The sequence below is a fragment of the Trematomus bernacchii genome, unplaced genomic scaffold, assembly GCF_902827165.1.
Source record: "Trematomus bernacchii unplaced genomic scaffold, fTreBer1.1, whole genome shotgun sequence".
Classification (NCBI taxonomy): Eukaryota; Metazoa; Chordata; class Actinopteri; order Perciformes; family Nototheniidae; genus Trematomus; species Trematomus bernacchii.
Window position 1 is genome coordinate 4,626,381 of NW_022987593.1, and position 18,786 is coordinate 4,645,166.

The following is an 18,786-nucleotide window of genomic DNA, read 5'->3' on the forward strand; positions in this document are numbered from 1 at the left end:
AATAGCCATTGAGGTGGAAGAAGAACTCAGATCTTGTACCTAAGTAAAAGTAGAATTAACAAAGAATAGGAATACTCTGTTAGAAGTAAAGATCCTGCATTTCAAATGTTACTCAATTTCAAGTATGAAGATCAAAATATACCTAAAGTACCACAAGTAAAAGTACTCATGCAGATTGGCCCATTTCAGAAAAATAAATCATGTTTTGATTATGATTGATGCATTGAAGTGTTATCAAAGCTGGTAAAGGTGCAGGTAGTTTGAATGACTTCGTATACTGCAGGGTAGCTAGTGAATTTAATCCAGGTGTAACTAAAGTACTTTTAAAGTGTTGTTCATATTTCACATCATTAATCCAATTCGGAAAACTAACTAAAGATATAAATAAATGTAGTGGAGTAAAAGTACACTATTTACCTCTGTACTTAGTTACTTTACACCACTGCAAATACGTTTTTAATTGTAATAATAATTATCATTATGAGAACATATTTATTTGTGAAAAAAACGTCTCCATCTTAATAGCAACACAAATATATATTAGGTTGATCTTATTTTCTGGCTAGAATATACTGACACAATAAAAAAGGAGATCCTTGAAGTATTATAAAATCATGCTTTTATTTTTTTTGTTTAAAAGGCAAATGCTCAACAGCATTACAATCAATGCAAACAATTTTTAAAGACAATGTAGATGTCAGCAGTGCCACAATGTATCCTCAGTTGAATGATAATATGGTATTTCTCTGATGTGTTTTTCACGATAAAATAAAACCTTCTACATAATAGAGCCTGATGTGATGTCTATCAATAGGCATAAAAGAAAAGAAGGCTTTGAATGAAAATGTTTTGGAGAATCAGTGAGGTAGAGAGCTCACAGTTATGTGATGGTTCAAATAATTGCTAAAAACACATTTCATCAATTTTGATATCATGTCCCAAATGAACTCTCTTTCACAAAACAGGTGCTGATTAAAAATAGGCAGAAAGTGCAAATAGATCCCTTTTAGTGCAGCTGTACACTTCCTTTATTATCACAACAAATCATCTTTAGAAAAGAGCCTCCTCTGCTGTCTGAAGTCAGACTGTACTGGGCCATTCAGGATGGGGGTGTCGGTAAACTCCACGCTGCAGGGCCCGGGGCCGCAGGGGGCGCCCTCCAGCTCCAGCACAGTCACGTTGTTGGGGACAGCGTTGCTGAGGATGGAGCCAGGAACATAAAGTGTCACCTGAGGGCCCCGAGACGGCCAGTAGCGTCCCAGGTTGAAGCCGTTAATCCAAACTTGCCCCTAAAAAAGAAATACTGATTATTAATGCCCTGTACTTAAACCGTACTTTAGGTCTTTGTCATCATTAAACTACAAAACCACAGACAATACTTTAGAACTATGACTAATGAGATCTGGGCCTGTGCTAAAGAAAGTCTTGACGAGATACACTTAAACAGCATGTATTTTATTAATTGTTTTTATCCTTTTCTCCACATTTAGTGAAGGCCTGAATTTAATAATTATTTGTATTCATTTATGGTTATTTGTAATTATTTAAAAAAATAATTCGAGTTAATCAGTGTTCAACTGTTATGTTAATGTTCTCAAATACAGATTAGATAGTAAAGTACAGATCAGAGGACTATGACCAACCATTATTAGAAATATTTGTTGATCCTATTGGCTAATTATTTTAGCTTTGTTTAGGTTCTGCAGGTTTGCTTAGTTTTTTCTTTTTAACCAACAGAAAACATGTAATGTAATGTAACCAACCAAAAGATATTCAATTTACTGGATTAAAAATATTTCAATATTTTTGTTTTCCCCTGATACTCCATTACAATTGTGCTAATATTCGTTTTGGATGGCCAAACATTTTGAATTCTAACTTAATAAAAAATAACTGGATAACATGCCTTCCTCCATTTGGGCAGCTTGATGTAGGTGTCCTGGGGGAGGTCTGGGATGCCGTCAGGAATGACGAAGCTTCCCTCATAGAAGGTGGGGAGGGAGAGAGCAGCGGGGGGAGATGGGACTGTTGGTTTGGTTTCACCGAGGAGGCCCTGACTGACCGCTTCATCGATGCTGAGGCTGTACATCGTCCAGCCAGTGAGCGTGTCTTTCCCCAGAGTCAGGTTGGACACCAGGCCCTGTGCAGGGGAGAGCAAAAAATATTACAAAAAAATATTACACTGATATCCTACTTTGCTCAAAATGTAAAGTGTCAAAGAAATGTGAAATTCAAATCTAAAATATAATTTGGTTGCAGTTAAATAAACAGTCTTTTATCTTTTGCAAACCTGCAACTGATATCCAGTAAATCTCCGTGACTGTGAAAAGCAGGCAGTCATATGTCAAAACACACAAAGTAACTTTAAAATGTAGCAGGGAAAAAACCTTAAAGTCATTGATGTGGTTTCCGAAGTTGATTCGGCCCATATTCTCCACCAGTATGTCCACCTGACTGCCGTCTTTCCCAGTCACATTGACAGTTAAGGCCTTGTTCCTTTCAATAATCCCCACAGCCACCTGAAAAATAAATCAGAATGGTTATATCAAAAAAATATTCAGAGTTTGCTAACATTTTTTGCTAGGACTAGCCATTACATTATTTATAGTAGTGAATATAATCTAATTCTATTAAAAAATCACCAAAACAAAATTCCATTTATACAAAAAACAGCGATAGGTTTCCAAATGTTTAATGTTGTAAAATGTACAAGAATATCAGCCTGTCTAAAATTGGTAAAATGGTGATGGTGCTCAGGACATTCTGATGGTACCAATAAAGTACTGAGCCTTAAATTGAACTAATCTGGTGACAAGCAATGATCAGAAAAGGCATGTGGTTGGAACTGCATATAACATCTGATAAGAAACGATGAATCTCACCCCGTCCACTGACACATACGCTCTGTCATGGACGCCGTTCAGAGGAGACGACAGTGGTGTGGGTGTGTTGCAGTTAGCAGGAAGTTTAGTCCTGTAGAGCACATAACCAAAGGCCTACAGTACATGAGATAGAGGAAGGAAATACACGTTATATATATATATATATATATATATATATATATATATATATATATATATCCACGAATGAATTACAATTATATGACAAAATATTGTTGGTGAACTTGAAAAGAATGCAACAATACATTTTTCACTACTGAAAACAGACAAACATGAATACCTGGTTCAGTTCGATGAAAGTCTGAGGATAAATGCTTTTGATGGGGCCAGAGAAAGAAAGCATTTCTAAGGCATCTGAAATTGTTTGGAGCTGTGGAGGCAAAGGGTTGCTTTTTAGTATTAATATTTTACTTTTTAAATCATGTGAACAAACATTTTTGATTGATGAGTTAATAGAAACAAAGTGAACATACCCTTTTCATCCCAACAGTCCCATATCCATACTTTGGAGTTGTAGGTGGTATTGGTCCCTCTGGTATCTTACGGTACTGTTGTCAAAAGATAAATAAGTTCTTCCAGGTGACATACACAACTTACACGCTTTTCTTAATAGTAATAAAGCCCCTTGATTTGATACAAAACAGCTAAAGTGATTTTAAAAGCAAAACTAGAGGCCTAATGTTCTTACCATTTTGATGACATCACGAATAGCAAAGTACTTCTTTGTGAGGTCTCCTGCTTCAGAGAGAGGGGCGTCGTAGTCGTAGCTCGAGGGCTGCGCGCCGTACGGTGTGTTGGCGCCTGAGATATCAAAAGGCAATCACAGGGTGAGGTTCATCTTAGCGTTATCATTTTAGCAGCACAAAAATCCCAGGTAGCTTTGTGACATCAAAGTCTGTTAAAGTTCACTCACCATTCCAGTATCCAAAGTTTGTCCCTCCTATGAACATGTACCTGTGAAGAGAGCAGTTAAGGTTAAATGAACAGAAATGAGGCACAAATACATTTAAATAACTTAGAACTGCAAGAACAAGACATTGCCTCTCGTCATTCTCTAACTTCAAGAACATGTATTTATATTTGTAAAATGTCACCCATCATAATGACATCTTAAGTGCAATAGTAAATGCCTTCAGGGTGTCTGAACCTGTACATCTGTAGACTCACATGTTGACGTTTGCTCCCATGGCCAGCATCTCATTGAGGGACTTGGTCACAGTGGCGGATGACACGACAAAGTGAGGAGACCCCCAGTGGTCCAGCCAGCCAGTGTAATACTCAGAGTTCACCTGTTAAAGCAGGAGGAAACCCTATGAGCGCGAGAGAAACACTTGTGTGGTTTGGAAATCACAAACCGTACGAGGGAAAATACTTGCCAAAGGTCCATGAGGTTCTGCGTGTCTCTGTGCATTAAAAGCAGCCGTTACATTACCTAACAGGATTAAAACACAAAGATAAGCTCACGTGTATTTGTATGATTTCCTACTGACTAATCCAACACATGACACTAAGTCAATGTGGAAAGAAAACCATGACCCATGAATCTCAAAATATTTCAGTTGGTTTGTAATGCATTTTATCTGAAGATAAATACAACTATACACAACATACTGTATCATCACATAACCGAACCTGTAAACCACAATCAATATTTGGTGTCATTTGCATTGCGTTGAGACCTGGGCCAAAGTCCACAGTGGCGTAAAGGCCTTGTATTGAGCCACACTTGAGGAATTTGAGTCCAGCTCCATCTGTGGTGAAGAGCACCACCTCCTCGCCCAAGTGGGACCGGAAAAGCTTAGTCAGGTGACGCATGTAGTTGTAGTCACAGGCGAAATAACTGCCATATTCATTCTCCACCTACCACACACAGACACAGCAGGAGGGAGATGTTATGACTTATTCATGAAGTACTGTAATTGTACGTAATGCACAACAACTAAAGACACAAACCTGCAGGAATCAGCCCAGGACTCACCTGTACAGTGATGATAGGACCCCCGTTCTGGTAGAGATATGGCTTTATCATGGGCAGTAACTTTCCCATCCACTTATCTACTGCCGCGATGTAATCTAAAATACACATTGAAATTATATTTATTTCATTAATTTAAGACGGTGATAATGCATTTGACATGGAAACAGGATGTGCTTCACAGATTTTTCAGATTGGTTCAATTACAACTTTTGTCCCTAGTTGTTTAAACCCTTTCAGCTTTCAGCTTTTCATAAAACCACAATGTAATACAAAGGGAGAAATACAATAAATACACATGCAGCAATAGACATGGGTAATTCAAAGTCAATCTCTTAAACATGGGTTCAACTCTGGGTTCCTTTTGGTCAGCACATCACCTTTTATAATTATTATAATATTTTGATTTCAGTTGGAAATGTGTTCCAGATTTTAAAGCATTTTATAGAGAAAGCTGATTGTCCGATTTTAGATATATGTGTTATTTTACAGTTTCAGCATACTTCTAGTTACACTGTACTGGATTTATCTGGAAAGAGGCTCGGGACTAGAGTGTTAATACCACTAAGTTGAGAAATAAAAAAATGGGTAAGCTATTAAAGCTATGCAGATGCTGTCTTGCTGGTGTGCAACACATTACATCGTTGTATGTACTGAAACCAGTAACCAATAACATTTGTCTTCCTGCATCCTGTTTTTCTCTGAAATATTCTCACCTGGATCTGACGACCGCAGCACGATGTCTTTCTTGTTGAGAAGCCAGGCAGGCAGCCCTCCCTAGTTGACAGAATAATGTAAACAATGGCAGCAGGTTTGGATGAAACTGAAATGGATATATAAATACATTGAATTTAAAGTGTTATTGCACCAGGAATCTATGTTTTGAGTTTCAAACACCCTCAAATGTATTCAAAGGGTGGTTATAAAATGGTTCTAGTTTTTCCTAATTATTGTGGTCCTTGTTAGTTTTATTAGGTTAGATGTTAACTAGTTCTTCTAGTGGAGACTAAATACCAAGAATTGGCAGATATATTGAAATGAATCCCGCATTATAACGCCCTCCGCTTCTGCTCATCCATGCTGCAAACGCTCATATTTTCCCCTAAAAAACCTAATACGCTACTTTGACAGTCCAAACTAATTGCAGTGTATGTTGCCATACTTTGTCCAAACTTTTGCAGCTGTCACCAATAAAGCCGGACTCATGGAAGTGTAAACGTATTACAATAATTGTGGGATAAGTATTTATAAAGTTATAGTGTATCATCCCTTTGTATGAAACACGGTAAGATGGAGAGGATTATAATTAGTTTATTTACTGTTGGGTAATTCAGTCTATAAATGCCCTAATGCCCTGTAACTAGTAACCATTGTTGTAAAATAAGTGTAGTGATATAAAAAGTACAACCATTTCTTATGAAAACTTTCAAGAGTTCAATACTGTAAGGTCAGTTTTTCTTAATTATCCCAGTATGCTATCAAAAACTGAAAAGGTGTACATTTACTAATAACCCACACTCACCATGTCCCACTCTCCACATATGTAGGGTCCAGGCCGAAGGATCACCATTAAGCCAATATCTTGGGCCAGCTGAAGGAAATACTCCATATCCCGCTCTCCACTAAAACTGTACTGGCCTGGAGACTCCTCGTGGTAGTTCCAGGGAATGTACCTTCAAATGGTAATGAAGTATGAGTATTATGAAAGCATATACTGTACACTCAAGTTATTTAAGCAGATTGTATGTTGGCTGACTAATATATTATATGCAAGAGACCAGGATGTTCCACTGTGTATCAATACTGTTTGTTAGAGAATACATATTCCACTGTGTATCAATACTGTTTGTTAGAGAATACATATTAAGTTAAATAAAAAATGTCGATCAAACATATCGAACTGTACGAACAATTGGTAAGGCGAGTTGATTAATTGCACTAGTGTGAAATACTTGCTCCTGATCGAATGCGACATAACATAACATTCCATGCGACCAATAAGGGGTTTCAGTTTTCAGTTTAGCATTTCTATCAGGTGTAGCGATGCAGTGTCAGGTAAAGATTTAAAGACAACTGTCAGTGCAGGCACTTTTATTCTGTCCACTTTACTGTCAATACCAGCAACCTTATGAGGTCTGTTCATCTTTATTGAAGCCAGTTTTGTCTTTCTTGTATGTCATTAAGGGACTACAAATCCTATTTTGTTTTGCAACCCTGCATTATATAAAGGGATGGCACGATATAGGATTTTATCTCAGATGGTCATAAAAACCACATACAATAAATGTAATGATGTGTGTAATTAAATATCTTGAAATGAGTGAAGTGAAAAAGTCTAGCTCACTATAAGCTTGCATAAAAACAAATAGAACCAGGTTTTTCACAAAAAAAAGACGTGTCCTATCTGTAATGCAATACAGATATTTGTTTCTAAATGAAACACTGGGAAGAGTGATGTCAGTAAGATTGAATGCCATTTTTAGGAAATCATTTAAAACTATGAATGGATCATAGTTGGTGTAGATTAATTTCCTGTAGCTTGTTTCCAAATATCTCTACACTGCAGCATGTGACTGCTGACATGTGTGTTGAGTGACTGCAACACAATCACATGCAAATGATTGTAGAGGCAATACCAATGTCAACAGGTCTCTCTCATGCGACACATTTTTTAATAGTTAAAACCCTCCTCCTGGATTAGTTTTGATATGGAAGTCAGTTGAAACATGACACACTCTCAACAACAACCTAAAAATGAAAAAAACAAATGAGAGTGAAGCATAATGAGAGCAAGACAACAGGTAAACGTACGTCTGGATGGCATTCAGTCCTGCCATGTACATCTTGAGCAGTCGGTCCTTCCAGTAGACTCTGGGGATCCGGCTGTAATGGATGCTTCCCGATATAAAACGAAACTCTTCCCCATCTTTTCGGAAGCAGTCCCTCTGGTAATCCACGCTGAATGAACCAGGTGCCCCGAGCTGCAGATCAACACATCATCAGTTAAATCCCAACTCATCACCATAATTCAGTTTATATTGTGTTCCATTATGAGGTTAAAGATTCATGTTTTTATGGTGCAGGGCTGACATCTCAGCTGACTCTAGGGATGTGTCATTAACACATACTAACCTTGACTGTATAATAAAGGTGTTGAACAATGCTTAAATAGAATAAAACTGTCTATACAAACCAACATGTTTTTAAAATGTTGTCATGTGGAAAGTTGTTTAGCCATATAGACCATGCATGTTGTACAGGAATTTACATATTGAAGATTTTGACTTCTAGATGAAATACATTTTGTTTATTGACCTGACAATAACTCAACCAATTATTTTTAAAAGCATAACTGATGTTAACATACCATTGGTGGAATCTAAACATTGTTTTCTCACATTAACATCTCTTGAATGTCGTGTATTTCTTTGTACTAAAAACATATGAATTTGACGCCACGTTCCAATCCTTTCCCTGCTGAAAAAACCAGCATAGACCAGCTTAAGATGGTTGCTGGTTTTAGCTGGTTTTAGCTGGTTTTAGCTGGTTAACCAGGCTGGACAAGTTTAATACTATTATTAAACATAAACTGGTGATAGATGGATGCTGGTGACCAGCCCAGCATACCAGCATACTATGCTGGTCTATGCTGTTTTTTTTAGCTGGCCAGGATGGCTGGTTTAGCTGGTGGCTGGTTTAGCTGGTTTAGCTGGTGCACCAGCTAAACCAGCCATCCTGGCCAGCTAAAGTGTCCAAAACCCCTCTAAACCAGCCAACCTATCTACTGGCTGGTCAGGCTGGTCAATTTAGCTGGTCAGGCTGGTTGACCAGATAAATTGGTCTAAGCTGTTTTTTTCATCAGGGTTGTTTTGCATTTCGGTGACATATAGGCTACACTGGTATAATATGTGTTTTAATGTCATGGGGATGAGGCTGCAGGTATAGCTTCTAACATGTCAACCACAGGCTATAAAAAGCTTTAGGAAGTAGGGTACTTACTGAATTTTCAAAAAGCAGAAGTAGCAGCAGTATGTTTCCAAATCCGAGCAGCGCCATGTTGGTCCTCACAGGAGGCGTGTTGTCCGGGTTAAGAACAAAATAAAGCAGCTTTAAGGCAGAATTCCCCACATCCAGCTACGGTCCTTACTTCCCTGAGTCCACTGATGTTTTGAATTAATGTGTTAGCACTAGCAGCATGAGTTGCGGAAGTGAAATCATGTGATGCTGTATTGTTGTTCTCTCTCTCTCGGTTTTTGGCGGATTGCAAACAACTTTAAAGGTGCATACCGCCACCTACTGTACATGAGTATGAATCATAATATCATTCCATCCATAACCCTAACCCCTAACCCTAAACCTATGGTCTAATACAAAAATAAAATAAATGAATAAACAAAAAACATGAAATAAATAAAACTATAAAAATCCATGATCTTTCCTGACCTAATGTTAAATTATTTTTCCTACCCCAGTTTCACTCAGGAAGGTAAACAGTGCCTTTCTGGTAGCTCTTACTCCCTCTCCTTTTGTTCCCAAAACACCAACCACACTCCATTCCCTCTCTGCCTCTAAAACTTTAGCCTTTAGTTTTTCTCTTTCCGCTTTATAGATGTCACAATGTAACAAGATATGTATCTTCTTTTACTCCACAGTTCCCACACTTGTCACTGTCACTTTTCCCCATGATATAGCGTACCATTCAAAGCTGTGTGATTTATTCTGAGTCTAGCTATCATGATTTCCTCCCTTCTGTTTCTTTCTTTATAAATATTAATTGTGATTGTCTTTTGTACTTTATGATACTCTTTGCCTTTCTGGTCTTTCTCCCACCTTTTCTGCCAGATCTCCATCCCTTTTTTCTTAATTACTGCTTTTCCTTCTCCTTTTCCAAGTTGAACTGGTAATGTTATTTCCTTTTGTAGTGCACTTTTAGCTAATTTATCAGCACACTCGTTCCCTTTCACCCCCTCATGTGCAGGCACCCAGCAGAACTGCAGATCTATACCGCCTCTGTGCAGTCTTAACAGGCTATGATTCAGTTCTATGAGAATGTCTTGATGTCTTGATGTCTTGACAGTTGTTGTTGATTGTATGCTTTTTAATATGGACAATGAATCTGTGCATATCACCACCCTATCTGGTCTGACCTCTTCAACCCACTGTAATCCTATTATTACAGCCAGCATTTCTGCTGTATACACTGATAATTGATCAGACGCTCTTTTTGAAATCGATATTTTAAAGTCTGGGATGTATACCAACTCCAACACACTCTTCCTTGTTCTTAGAACCATCTGTGTACATTTTTAGGTAATTGTAGTACTTTTCGTTCAGATACATACTTGTTTTAATTCCCACTTCATTTATTTGCCACTCTTTTTTCCTTTTTACAATACTCATATCTATTTTAGCTTCTGGGAAAAGCCATGGAGGAACACTACTAAATGGGGTTGCTTTGGCAAACGTGATGGTCTCCACTCCATATGCCCTCGTTCTCTCCTTACTCGTCCAGCCAAACCCACGTCCCTGGAACTTTGCATATTCCCAGCAATCCTGTATTATTCTGTTTGTAATATTTTCTTCTCCACTTCCTTGTAGCCTGACCCAGTATGACAGACTCTTCATTGTTACCACATAACTGAAGGCGGTGCTGGCAGTTCGCCAAATTTGATTAAACCACGTTAAGGATTGCTGAACAACTTGGTTTCCGATGAAAGGCAAGTAAGTGGATGATTCAGGCAACATATTCCTTTTCAAGTATACAATTTCTCACGCATTGAGATCCATAGAATTGCCCTCTCACCTTGTCTTTTATTCCTACAAAATGCCAGAGAAAAACGACTCTATAACTGATAAAACCTCAGGTTGCACAACGAGAACACTGACAGCAAACAACATACAAGCTTCGACTGGTTTAGTTTGCATTTTGGTTTGCTGAGAATGTATGTAATATAAATTACAATAAAAAATGTACTGTGCATTTAAATGCTCTGATTAAATAAGATTGCATTTAGCTGACTCTTTAATCCAAGACGATTTACAATAAGGGCAGTAAGCCATAAGGATTCATGCTAAGGACACCAAGAAAACTGCTGACACATTCAAATCAAACGAGCCGGACCATTGAAAGTGCTGATGCATAAGTAAAACTCTTAATGACCTTTTTATTTTTTATCAGCCAAGGTACAAGTGAAACAGGTGGGTTTTCAGTTTACAACGCAAGATGTGTAGACTCTCTGCTGTCTATACGTGAAGCTAAAATGCATGTATTTTTCAGCTGTACCTGGGTCCACTTCGAAGTGATTATCTTTTGTTATTATTATTAGTTCATATTTGTTTTTGTTTTGAATTCATGGGTAGAGAGAAAACACAGAGTCTGCACACTATGACAATGCATTTGTTGTTTTTTTGCCAGAAAAAAGTGTCAGCATTCTATTATTATTTTCACAATTCCTGCTTAAAAAAAGCCTGGTCTTCTGCAAATGATAGACTTGCTCACCATTGAAGAGCTGCAGTGTTCAGCCCACTGAAGCCATGCCTCTGGCTCAGAGCTTTAGATTAGAGATTTAGTTTTCATAAAAGACTTGTTTCCTAGTTTTAAAGAAACAACTATATCAAACCTGATACTTATGTTTCTGTCTTGCTTGTGTCATTTTACAATGATTACTTATCCAAATTGCATTATGCAAATAATATTTAGTAATTCTCTGAAAACCCATATTACAATTGTTTCTATCTTCATCTGATCTCTCATCACGTATTTCTAGTAGTCTCAATAGCCTCTGGCGCTGTGTGACCTTAAAGCAGAGAAGTAAGCGACTAATTGAACAATCTGAGCCGTGGTTGGCAGGACCAACTGGCAAGCCCAAAATGTTGTTATCCACATCCGGAGTATATGTAACCGGTGTGGTTAAGCGGTCTCTGTGCTGTGTTGATAATGGACGAGACCCGAGCCAGCGTAAAGTTGAGACGATCTCTGTTTAATGACTGACAACAGATAAAACGATCAGTTTTACATCAATTTCCCTCACAGAGACTCCTCTCACGTGGAACATTTTACGAAAAGGGCACGTACCTGACAACAGATAAAACGATCAGTTTTACTCACAGAGACTCCTCTCACGTGGAACATTTTACGAAAAGGGCACGTACCTGACAACAGATAAAACGATCAGTTTTACATCAATTTCCCTCACAGAGACTCCTCTCACGTGGAACATTTTACGAAAAGGGCACGTACCTGACAACAGATAAAACGATCAGTTTTACATCAATTTCCCTCACAGAGACTCCTCTCACGTGGAACATTTTACGAAAAGGGAAGAGGAAACATGAGGGACACAATATATAGGGGGGAAAGTCCTCCCAACAATAAACTCCTGAGCACAGCGACCACACTTCAGAGGTTCCGCCCACTGATCTCCGTCCTTGCCAGGTATTTAACATTCAATAGAATGAAGAACACAGAATAAAATAATATAAAACACAGCATTTGTGTGATTATACAAAATTAAATTAAATAAACTCCACTGCATATTTACATCTGTTACATATAGAGATCTTATTATTTATATTTCTGTGTAGCTAGGATATTTACTCAACTGATACCACCTATCCCTATTGTGTTCATGATGAAATAAATTGGTCAATGATTCTCAGGAACTTGTTCAAACAATCTTGGATAGTGTCCAATGAAAGGAAGGGCAGATTACGTTAAGGTATTCCACTTTAACAAATCTACAACTGATATCATGCCAGGTTGCATAAAGAGATCACTGACAGCACACAACATGCAAGCCTCGCCTGCTATTTGCATATTTGGTTTGCTGAGAACATATGTAATGTAAATGGCAATAACATTTTTTTACTGTACATTACTGTATTGGGTAGGTTAGCTCAAAGGACATTGTAACACTTTGGACCCGTCCTCCTTTTTAAACACTCACAAATTAAATAAAACAATGTCTGACAGTGACAACTAAACTTGAACATTACACACTTTGCAATGGCAGAATTCATGACAGTGCTTACATGATATTGTACAGGTAAATTAAATAAAGTGTCCATTTAAATGCTCTCATTAAATTACATAGCATATAGCTTCCACTCCTCTTTGAGGCTGATGCTTGGCATCTCGAAGCTTCACCTCCCTCCACAGATTTTGTATGGGATTAAGGTCCGGAGACTGGTTAGACCCCTCCCTCACCTAAATGTGCTTCTTCTTTAGCCCCTCCTGTGTTGCCTTGGCCGTATGTTCAGGTTTATTGTCCTGCTGGAAGACCCATCCATGACCCATTTTCAGTGTCCTGGCTGAGGGAAGGAGGCTATCGGCCAATATTTTTACGGTACATGGCCCTGTACATCCTCTCCTCGATGCAGGGAAGTGGTCCTGTCCCCTTAGCAGAGAAACACCCCCAAAGCACAATGTTTCCACCTCCATGCTTGACGGTGCGGATGGTGTTCTGGGGGTTATAGTCAGCATCTCTCTTCCTCCAAACACAGCGTTTCCAGTTTATGCCAAAGATCTACATTTTGGTCTCATCTGCCCAGTTCATCTTCTCCCAAGCCTTCTCGGAATCATTCAGATGTTCATTGTCATACTTCAGATGGGCCTTTCATGTTCTTCTTGAGCAGGGGGACCTTGCAGGCGCTGCAGGATTTGATCCATTATGGTGTAGTGTGTTACCAATAGTTTTCTTGGTGACTGTGGTCCCAGCTGCCTTGAGATCATTAATCAGTTCCTCCTGTGTAGTTCTTGGCTGATCCCTCACCTTTCTCATGATCATCAATACCCCACAGGGCGAGATCTTGTGTGGAGCCAGGCCGAGGGTGACTGATGCTCATTTTGTGTTACATCCATTTCAGAATGATCGCACGAACAGTTGTCTCCTTCTCACCAAGCTGCTTTCTGATGGTCTTGTAGCCAATCCCAGCCTTGTGCAGGTCTACAATCTTACCCCTGAGGTCTTCAGACAGCTCTTTAGTCTTGCCCATGGTGGAGAGGTTGGAATCTGATTGATTGATTCTGTGGACAGGTGTCTTTCATGCAGGTAACAAGTTAGTCATGGAATAATTTCCATAGATGTTTACCTTTTGCCCTCTGACGCTGATGCCCAACCTTTGGCAGCCGTTGTCTCCCTTAAGGAGGGGCTGCCCTAGCATAGTGTTGATGTTACCAGTTTATGACCGGGCAACTCTCGGTCAGAGATAGTTATTGTTGTGGGACACCTAGAACACATTCTTCTCGGGGTGTAGATGACCCCGAGCCATAAGCGACAACAAATGTGATTCAGTGTCCTCAGCTGTTTAGTCTAACTAATGAAGAATGTTGATTACCCTTAGCGAAACTAGTTAAAACATCATACGAGAGGAAGGTTTCTTCAGAATTGATTGTGGCATCTCAACCGTGTGGTCAGACCGTGACCCGTGCCTTGTCTTGTGAATTCTCCGGCCGAAGCTCCAAATAAACCATCAGTGTTTGCCATCAAAGCTCCAGCTCTCCTCGTGTCTCTCTGAGTCCTGTTTCCAATTGCTTCAGAAGTTTCCCCCACAAAGTTGATATTCTGAGTACTTTTTTAAAGGAAGAGGACTTATCTCTGGGAGCCAGAATTATTGTTGGTTGCAAGGGGATCAAATACTTATTTTACACAATTAAATGCAAATCCATTTATATCTCTTATATAATATATATCTCTGGATATTTGTTTTGATATTCTGTCTCTCATTAGTAAAATAAAAATACCATTAAAATAATAGACTGTTCATTTCTTTGTAAGTGGGTAAACTTACTAAATCGGAGCAGAGAAGTAAGCGGCTAATTGAACAATCTGAGCCATGGTTGGCAGGACCAACCAAAAGAACCAGAGCCGGCAAGCCCAAGATGTTGCTATCCACATCTGCAGTGTAGAGAATAGCCCTTTGGCTCTGTTTGACCTGAAAGCAGAAAGAAAGCCACTTATTGACCACTCTGAGCCAAACCAGAGCTGTCAAGCCCAAAATGTTGCTATCGATAACTGCAATGTACAGTAGCTTAATTCATATTTCTTTGTATCTAGGAAATTCCCCTGTCAGGCACTCAACTGATAGCTATCGCTAACTGTGTTGATTCGTTTTAATATGGTAAACAATGCTCAATGATTCTCAGGAAATCTGGAACTTGTTGATTAACCTTGGATATTGTCCAACAAAGCAAAAGTGACAAATTATCCTTTCCATCGTCACCACATAACTGAAGGAGGTGCTGGCAGTGACAGTTCGTCAAATTTAATTAAACCACTTTAAGGATTGCTGAATAACTTGGTTTCGATAAAAGGCAAGTAAGTGCATGATTCAGGCAACATATTCCTTTTCAAGTATACAGATTCTCAAGCATTGAGATCCATAGAATTGCCCTCTCACCTTGTCTTTTTTTCCTACAAAATGCCAGAGAAAAACGACTCTATAACTGATAAAACCTCAGGTTGCACAACGAGAATACTTATAAAACACTGACAGCAAACAACATACAAGCTTCGACTGGTTTAGTTTGCATTTTGGTTTGCTGAGAATGTATGTAATATAAATTACAATACAAAATGTATTGTACATTAAAGTGGACACATACAGTGTCCACTTTAATGCTCTCATTAAATAAGATTGCATTTAGCTGACTCTTTAATCCAAGACGACTTACAATAAGGGCAGTAAACCATAAGGATTCATACTAAGGACACCAAGAAAACTGCTGACACATTCACTTCAAACGAGCCGGACCATTGAAAATGCTGATGCATAAGAAAGACTCATAAGTACCATTTTATTTTTTTATCAGCCAAGGTAAAAGTGAAACAGGTGGGTTTTCAGTTTACAACGCAAGATGTGTAGACTCTCTGCTGTCTATACGTGAAGCAAAAATACATGTCTTTTTTCAGCTGTACCTGGGTCCACTCCGAAGTGATGGTTTTTTGTTATTATTATTAGTATATTTGTTTTTGAATTCATGGGTAGAGAGAAAACACATATTTATCTTTTTCAGATCACATACCGTTGCCTTAAAAAACATTATTTGTTTATTTTCCTGTGGTTTCTCAGTTGCAGTAACTGTTCAGCTCAGCTGACTAAAGGGATGTTTCACTCAGACAAAATAACCTTGACTGTCCAGAAAAGGTTTTGAACATATCGCTTCATTATAAGATAATGTCCAACATGTATTTTTTAATGTTTCATGTGAAAAGTGTTTTAGCCAGTACAAAATAAACTCACAGCAGCTTTTAAGTCATCATTTACTTGAACACAGTGAGCTACACTGATATTTTGAATGAGCGAGGAAGCTTCTGCTGATCTGGCGTGCTGAATTCTATACACAATCATGTAAGTATTTTTCCTCATTGACTTCCATGTCAATAAATATAAGTACAAGACTGCCTAATGTCTGCACACATAATGCATTTGTTGTTTTTTTGCCGGAAAAAAGTGTCAGCATTCTATTATTATTTTCATAATTCCTGCTTAAAAAAAGCCTGGTCTTGTAAGGACGTTTTTGTACATGAGTTTTGGTCTTAATATGCGCTGCTCAATATGGGCCTAATAAGGCAGTAGTACCACAAGAATAGTAATTCTCCCATAATAACACTTAATAAATATGATCTCTTCTTATGTAACAAGACATGAAAATACAAGTGTTAATTAAGTCTAAATAACTCAAAATTAGGTATTTCTATCTAAGAATATGTTCCCTATTTTAAAGTGAAGTCTTGTTCATAACCAATAAGCTAGTAGTTTGACTCTACTTGACCTGAACAGGTTCCCTATTCTAAAGTTGCCTCCTCTTCACACTTTGTAAATACATTATAGCACACACCTACTGAAATTAACCTCAACAGTACATGAACAAAGTAGGCACACGTTAAAATATCTGTTTTATTATGAACCACTAAAGAGAGGTTCAGACACATGTACCAAAACATGTCAACTTCAAAAGCAGTTAAAAATGATGTATTGAAGTCAATGGTGAGAGGAAAATTATCTTTCGATCCCGTTTGAATTGTTTCATGAATTACACATATGATGTTTGTTAAGTAAAGATAATTTTGCAAGTAAAAAATAAATAAATGGTCGTACAACTGTGAAGTAACACTTTTTTTTGTGTGTGAAACCGCTCAATGAACTACATCTCTGGTCTCGCACAATACACGTTACCAACACCAAGACGGCCGTCACGTTAGCACATTTCGCCTCTTTCTTTCAGAATGAGGCGAAAAGTATTAAACGAGGAGAAAATCACTACAAGTCTGGCCATGTTGAGAGCTGTACATACACAAAAGGGGAGTTAGTCGGTTCCGTATGCATTTTCTAGTTCTACTACTTCTTTCTGGACACTCCCACAAACTGTTAGTATAAATAGCAGAATCAGTGGGGATTACCTTTATCGAAAGAGCCTTTCTTCAGAGAAACTTCTCGCTCTCATTAAAAGGTAAGAAAGATGCTTTGTGATTGTTGATCAGTTAAGCAATGACTGGACAGTAACACATTCAGTGGGACATTTTATATTAGTTGTATAATACTTTTTGCTTAAGTCATTTTAATTATGATACCAGAATTTGAAGGGTTTCTTTGCACTGAGGTTGATGTAATCACAGTTACTCGTATTAGTACTGAATGGTTATTATAGTTCTCTCACAACCAGGATTCTTCTGCTTTTCAGAGTGAAAATGGTGGACTATAAAGTGACAGTATCCACTGCCTGCCTCGATGATGCCGGCACTTCAAACAAGGTCCACATTAAGCTGAAGGGAATATATGGGGCGAGCGAACGCATCTGGCTTGATGGAGACTCCTCTTTCATCCCAGGAGCTGTAAGTCTTAAATATGCCTTTCTATTTTTAAACAAAGGCTTTAACATGCTTCCTCAAACTGAACAAGAGATAACACACACACTTGTTCTAATTTACAGAAACTCAAATAATAGAAACCTTTAATTATTCCTGTAGGGTAATTCAGGTGTTTATTAAGCAACATGAATAAGATTGAAATACAAGATAGCACAGGTAAGTGTTCATACAAGGAACACTCTGCAGCCTTGACATCTAGTTGCTCTCTGGGAAGAGGAAGCAAAGACAGTGAACATATCTTCTGTATTGCGCACATTTTTATTATTTTCTCAACCCTTATACATTCAGTCATTTTGTGATAATCATTTGGATGTCAAAGCTTATTGGTTATCAAATACACTTTATCTCTTGTATCAATGTTTCCAAACAATTTCTGTCATTACACCAGGTGTCTTCTTTCACTGTTTCCTGCCCTGTCTCCATTGGAGAGCTGCATGGGATAGAGCTAGACAAAAAGCCACCAGAAATACAAGATGATTGGTTCCCTGTCAAGGTGGTAGTCAAATCCCCTGAGGGAGTCACCTACAAGTTTCCCATTTTCCGCTCCATCACTACCACTGATGTACAAAACTTCGATGAGGAAAAAAAAAAAAAAAGTTTGTGAAAATGTTTATTGTACTGTACGATGTTCACTTACCAGAAGACATTAAGTTACAACAAGTTATTCAAGCTGGTCTATAAGGAGTCCAGAGACAATTCTGCATGTTAAATCTTTTTTTGATTATTTTTTTAAGCTCCGACTACGCCTTCTAAGGCAAAACGCAGTCGGTACTTTATGGACCCGGATTGGCGAAATAAATACTATCAGTAAGAGCTCAGAGCGTATTCACATTTTAATTGTATTTATTCCAAAGATAACATGTATCCAAATCTCCTCCACCTTTGGGTAAATATATTCATGATATGTAAGGACAATGAATCACAATGTGACATTGTTGTACCAGGGGTTATGAGTATAAAAAAAAATTGTAGGTACAGTTTCCCCCTTGTTAAGCATTAGAGTGGTAGTTTTAACAGCTAATAACGGCCTCACCACTTTACC

The 18,786-nt window shown here is 38.2% G+C and overlaps 1 protein-coding gene across 1 annotated transcript; it reads right to left on the bottom strand.

The window, feature by feature from the left end:
• Positions 1-599: 599 nt before the first annotated feature.
• On the bottom strand, positions 600-9,150 carry glb1 (galactosidase, beta 1). The gene is made up of 16 exons (XM_034130347.1): positions 8,875-9,150; positions 7,687-7,856; positions 6,398-6,548; positions 5,592-5,652; positions 4,879-4,973; positions 4,580-4,760; positions 4,277-4,332; positions 4,068-4,189; positions 3,814-3,854; positions 3,589-3,701; positions 3,374-3,448; positions 3,181-3,270; positions 2,883-2,996; positions 2,388-2,519; positions 1,907-2,140; positions 600-1,289 (listed from the first exon to the last, which is right to left on the bottom strand). Exons 1-16 carry the CDS (start codon positions 8,929-8,931, stop codon positions 1,035-1,037), a joined length of 1,947 nt encoding a protein of 648 aa, XP_033986238.1. The 5' UTR covers positions 8,932-9,150; the 3' UTR covers positions 600-1,034.
• Between the last annotated feature and the right edge of the window lie 9,636 nt (positions 9,151-18,786).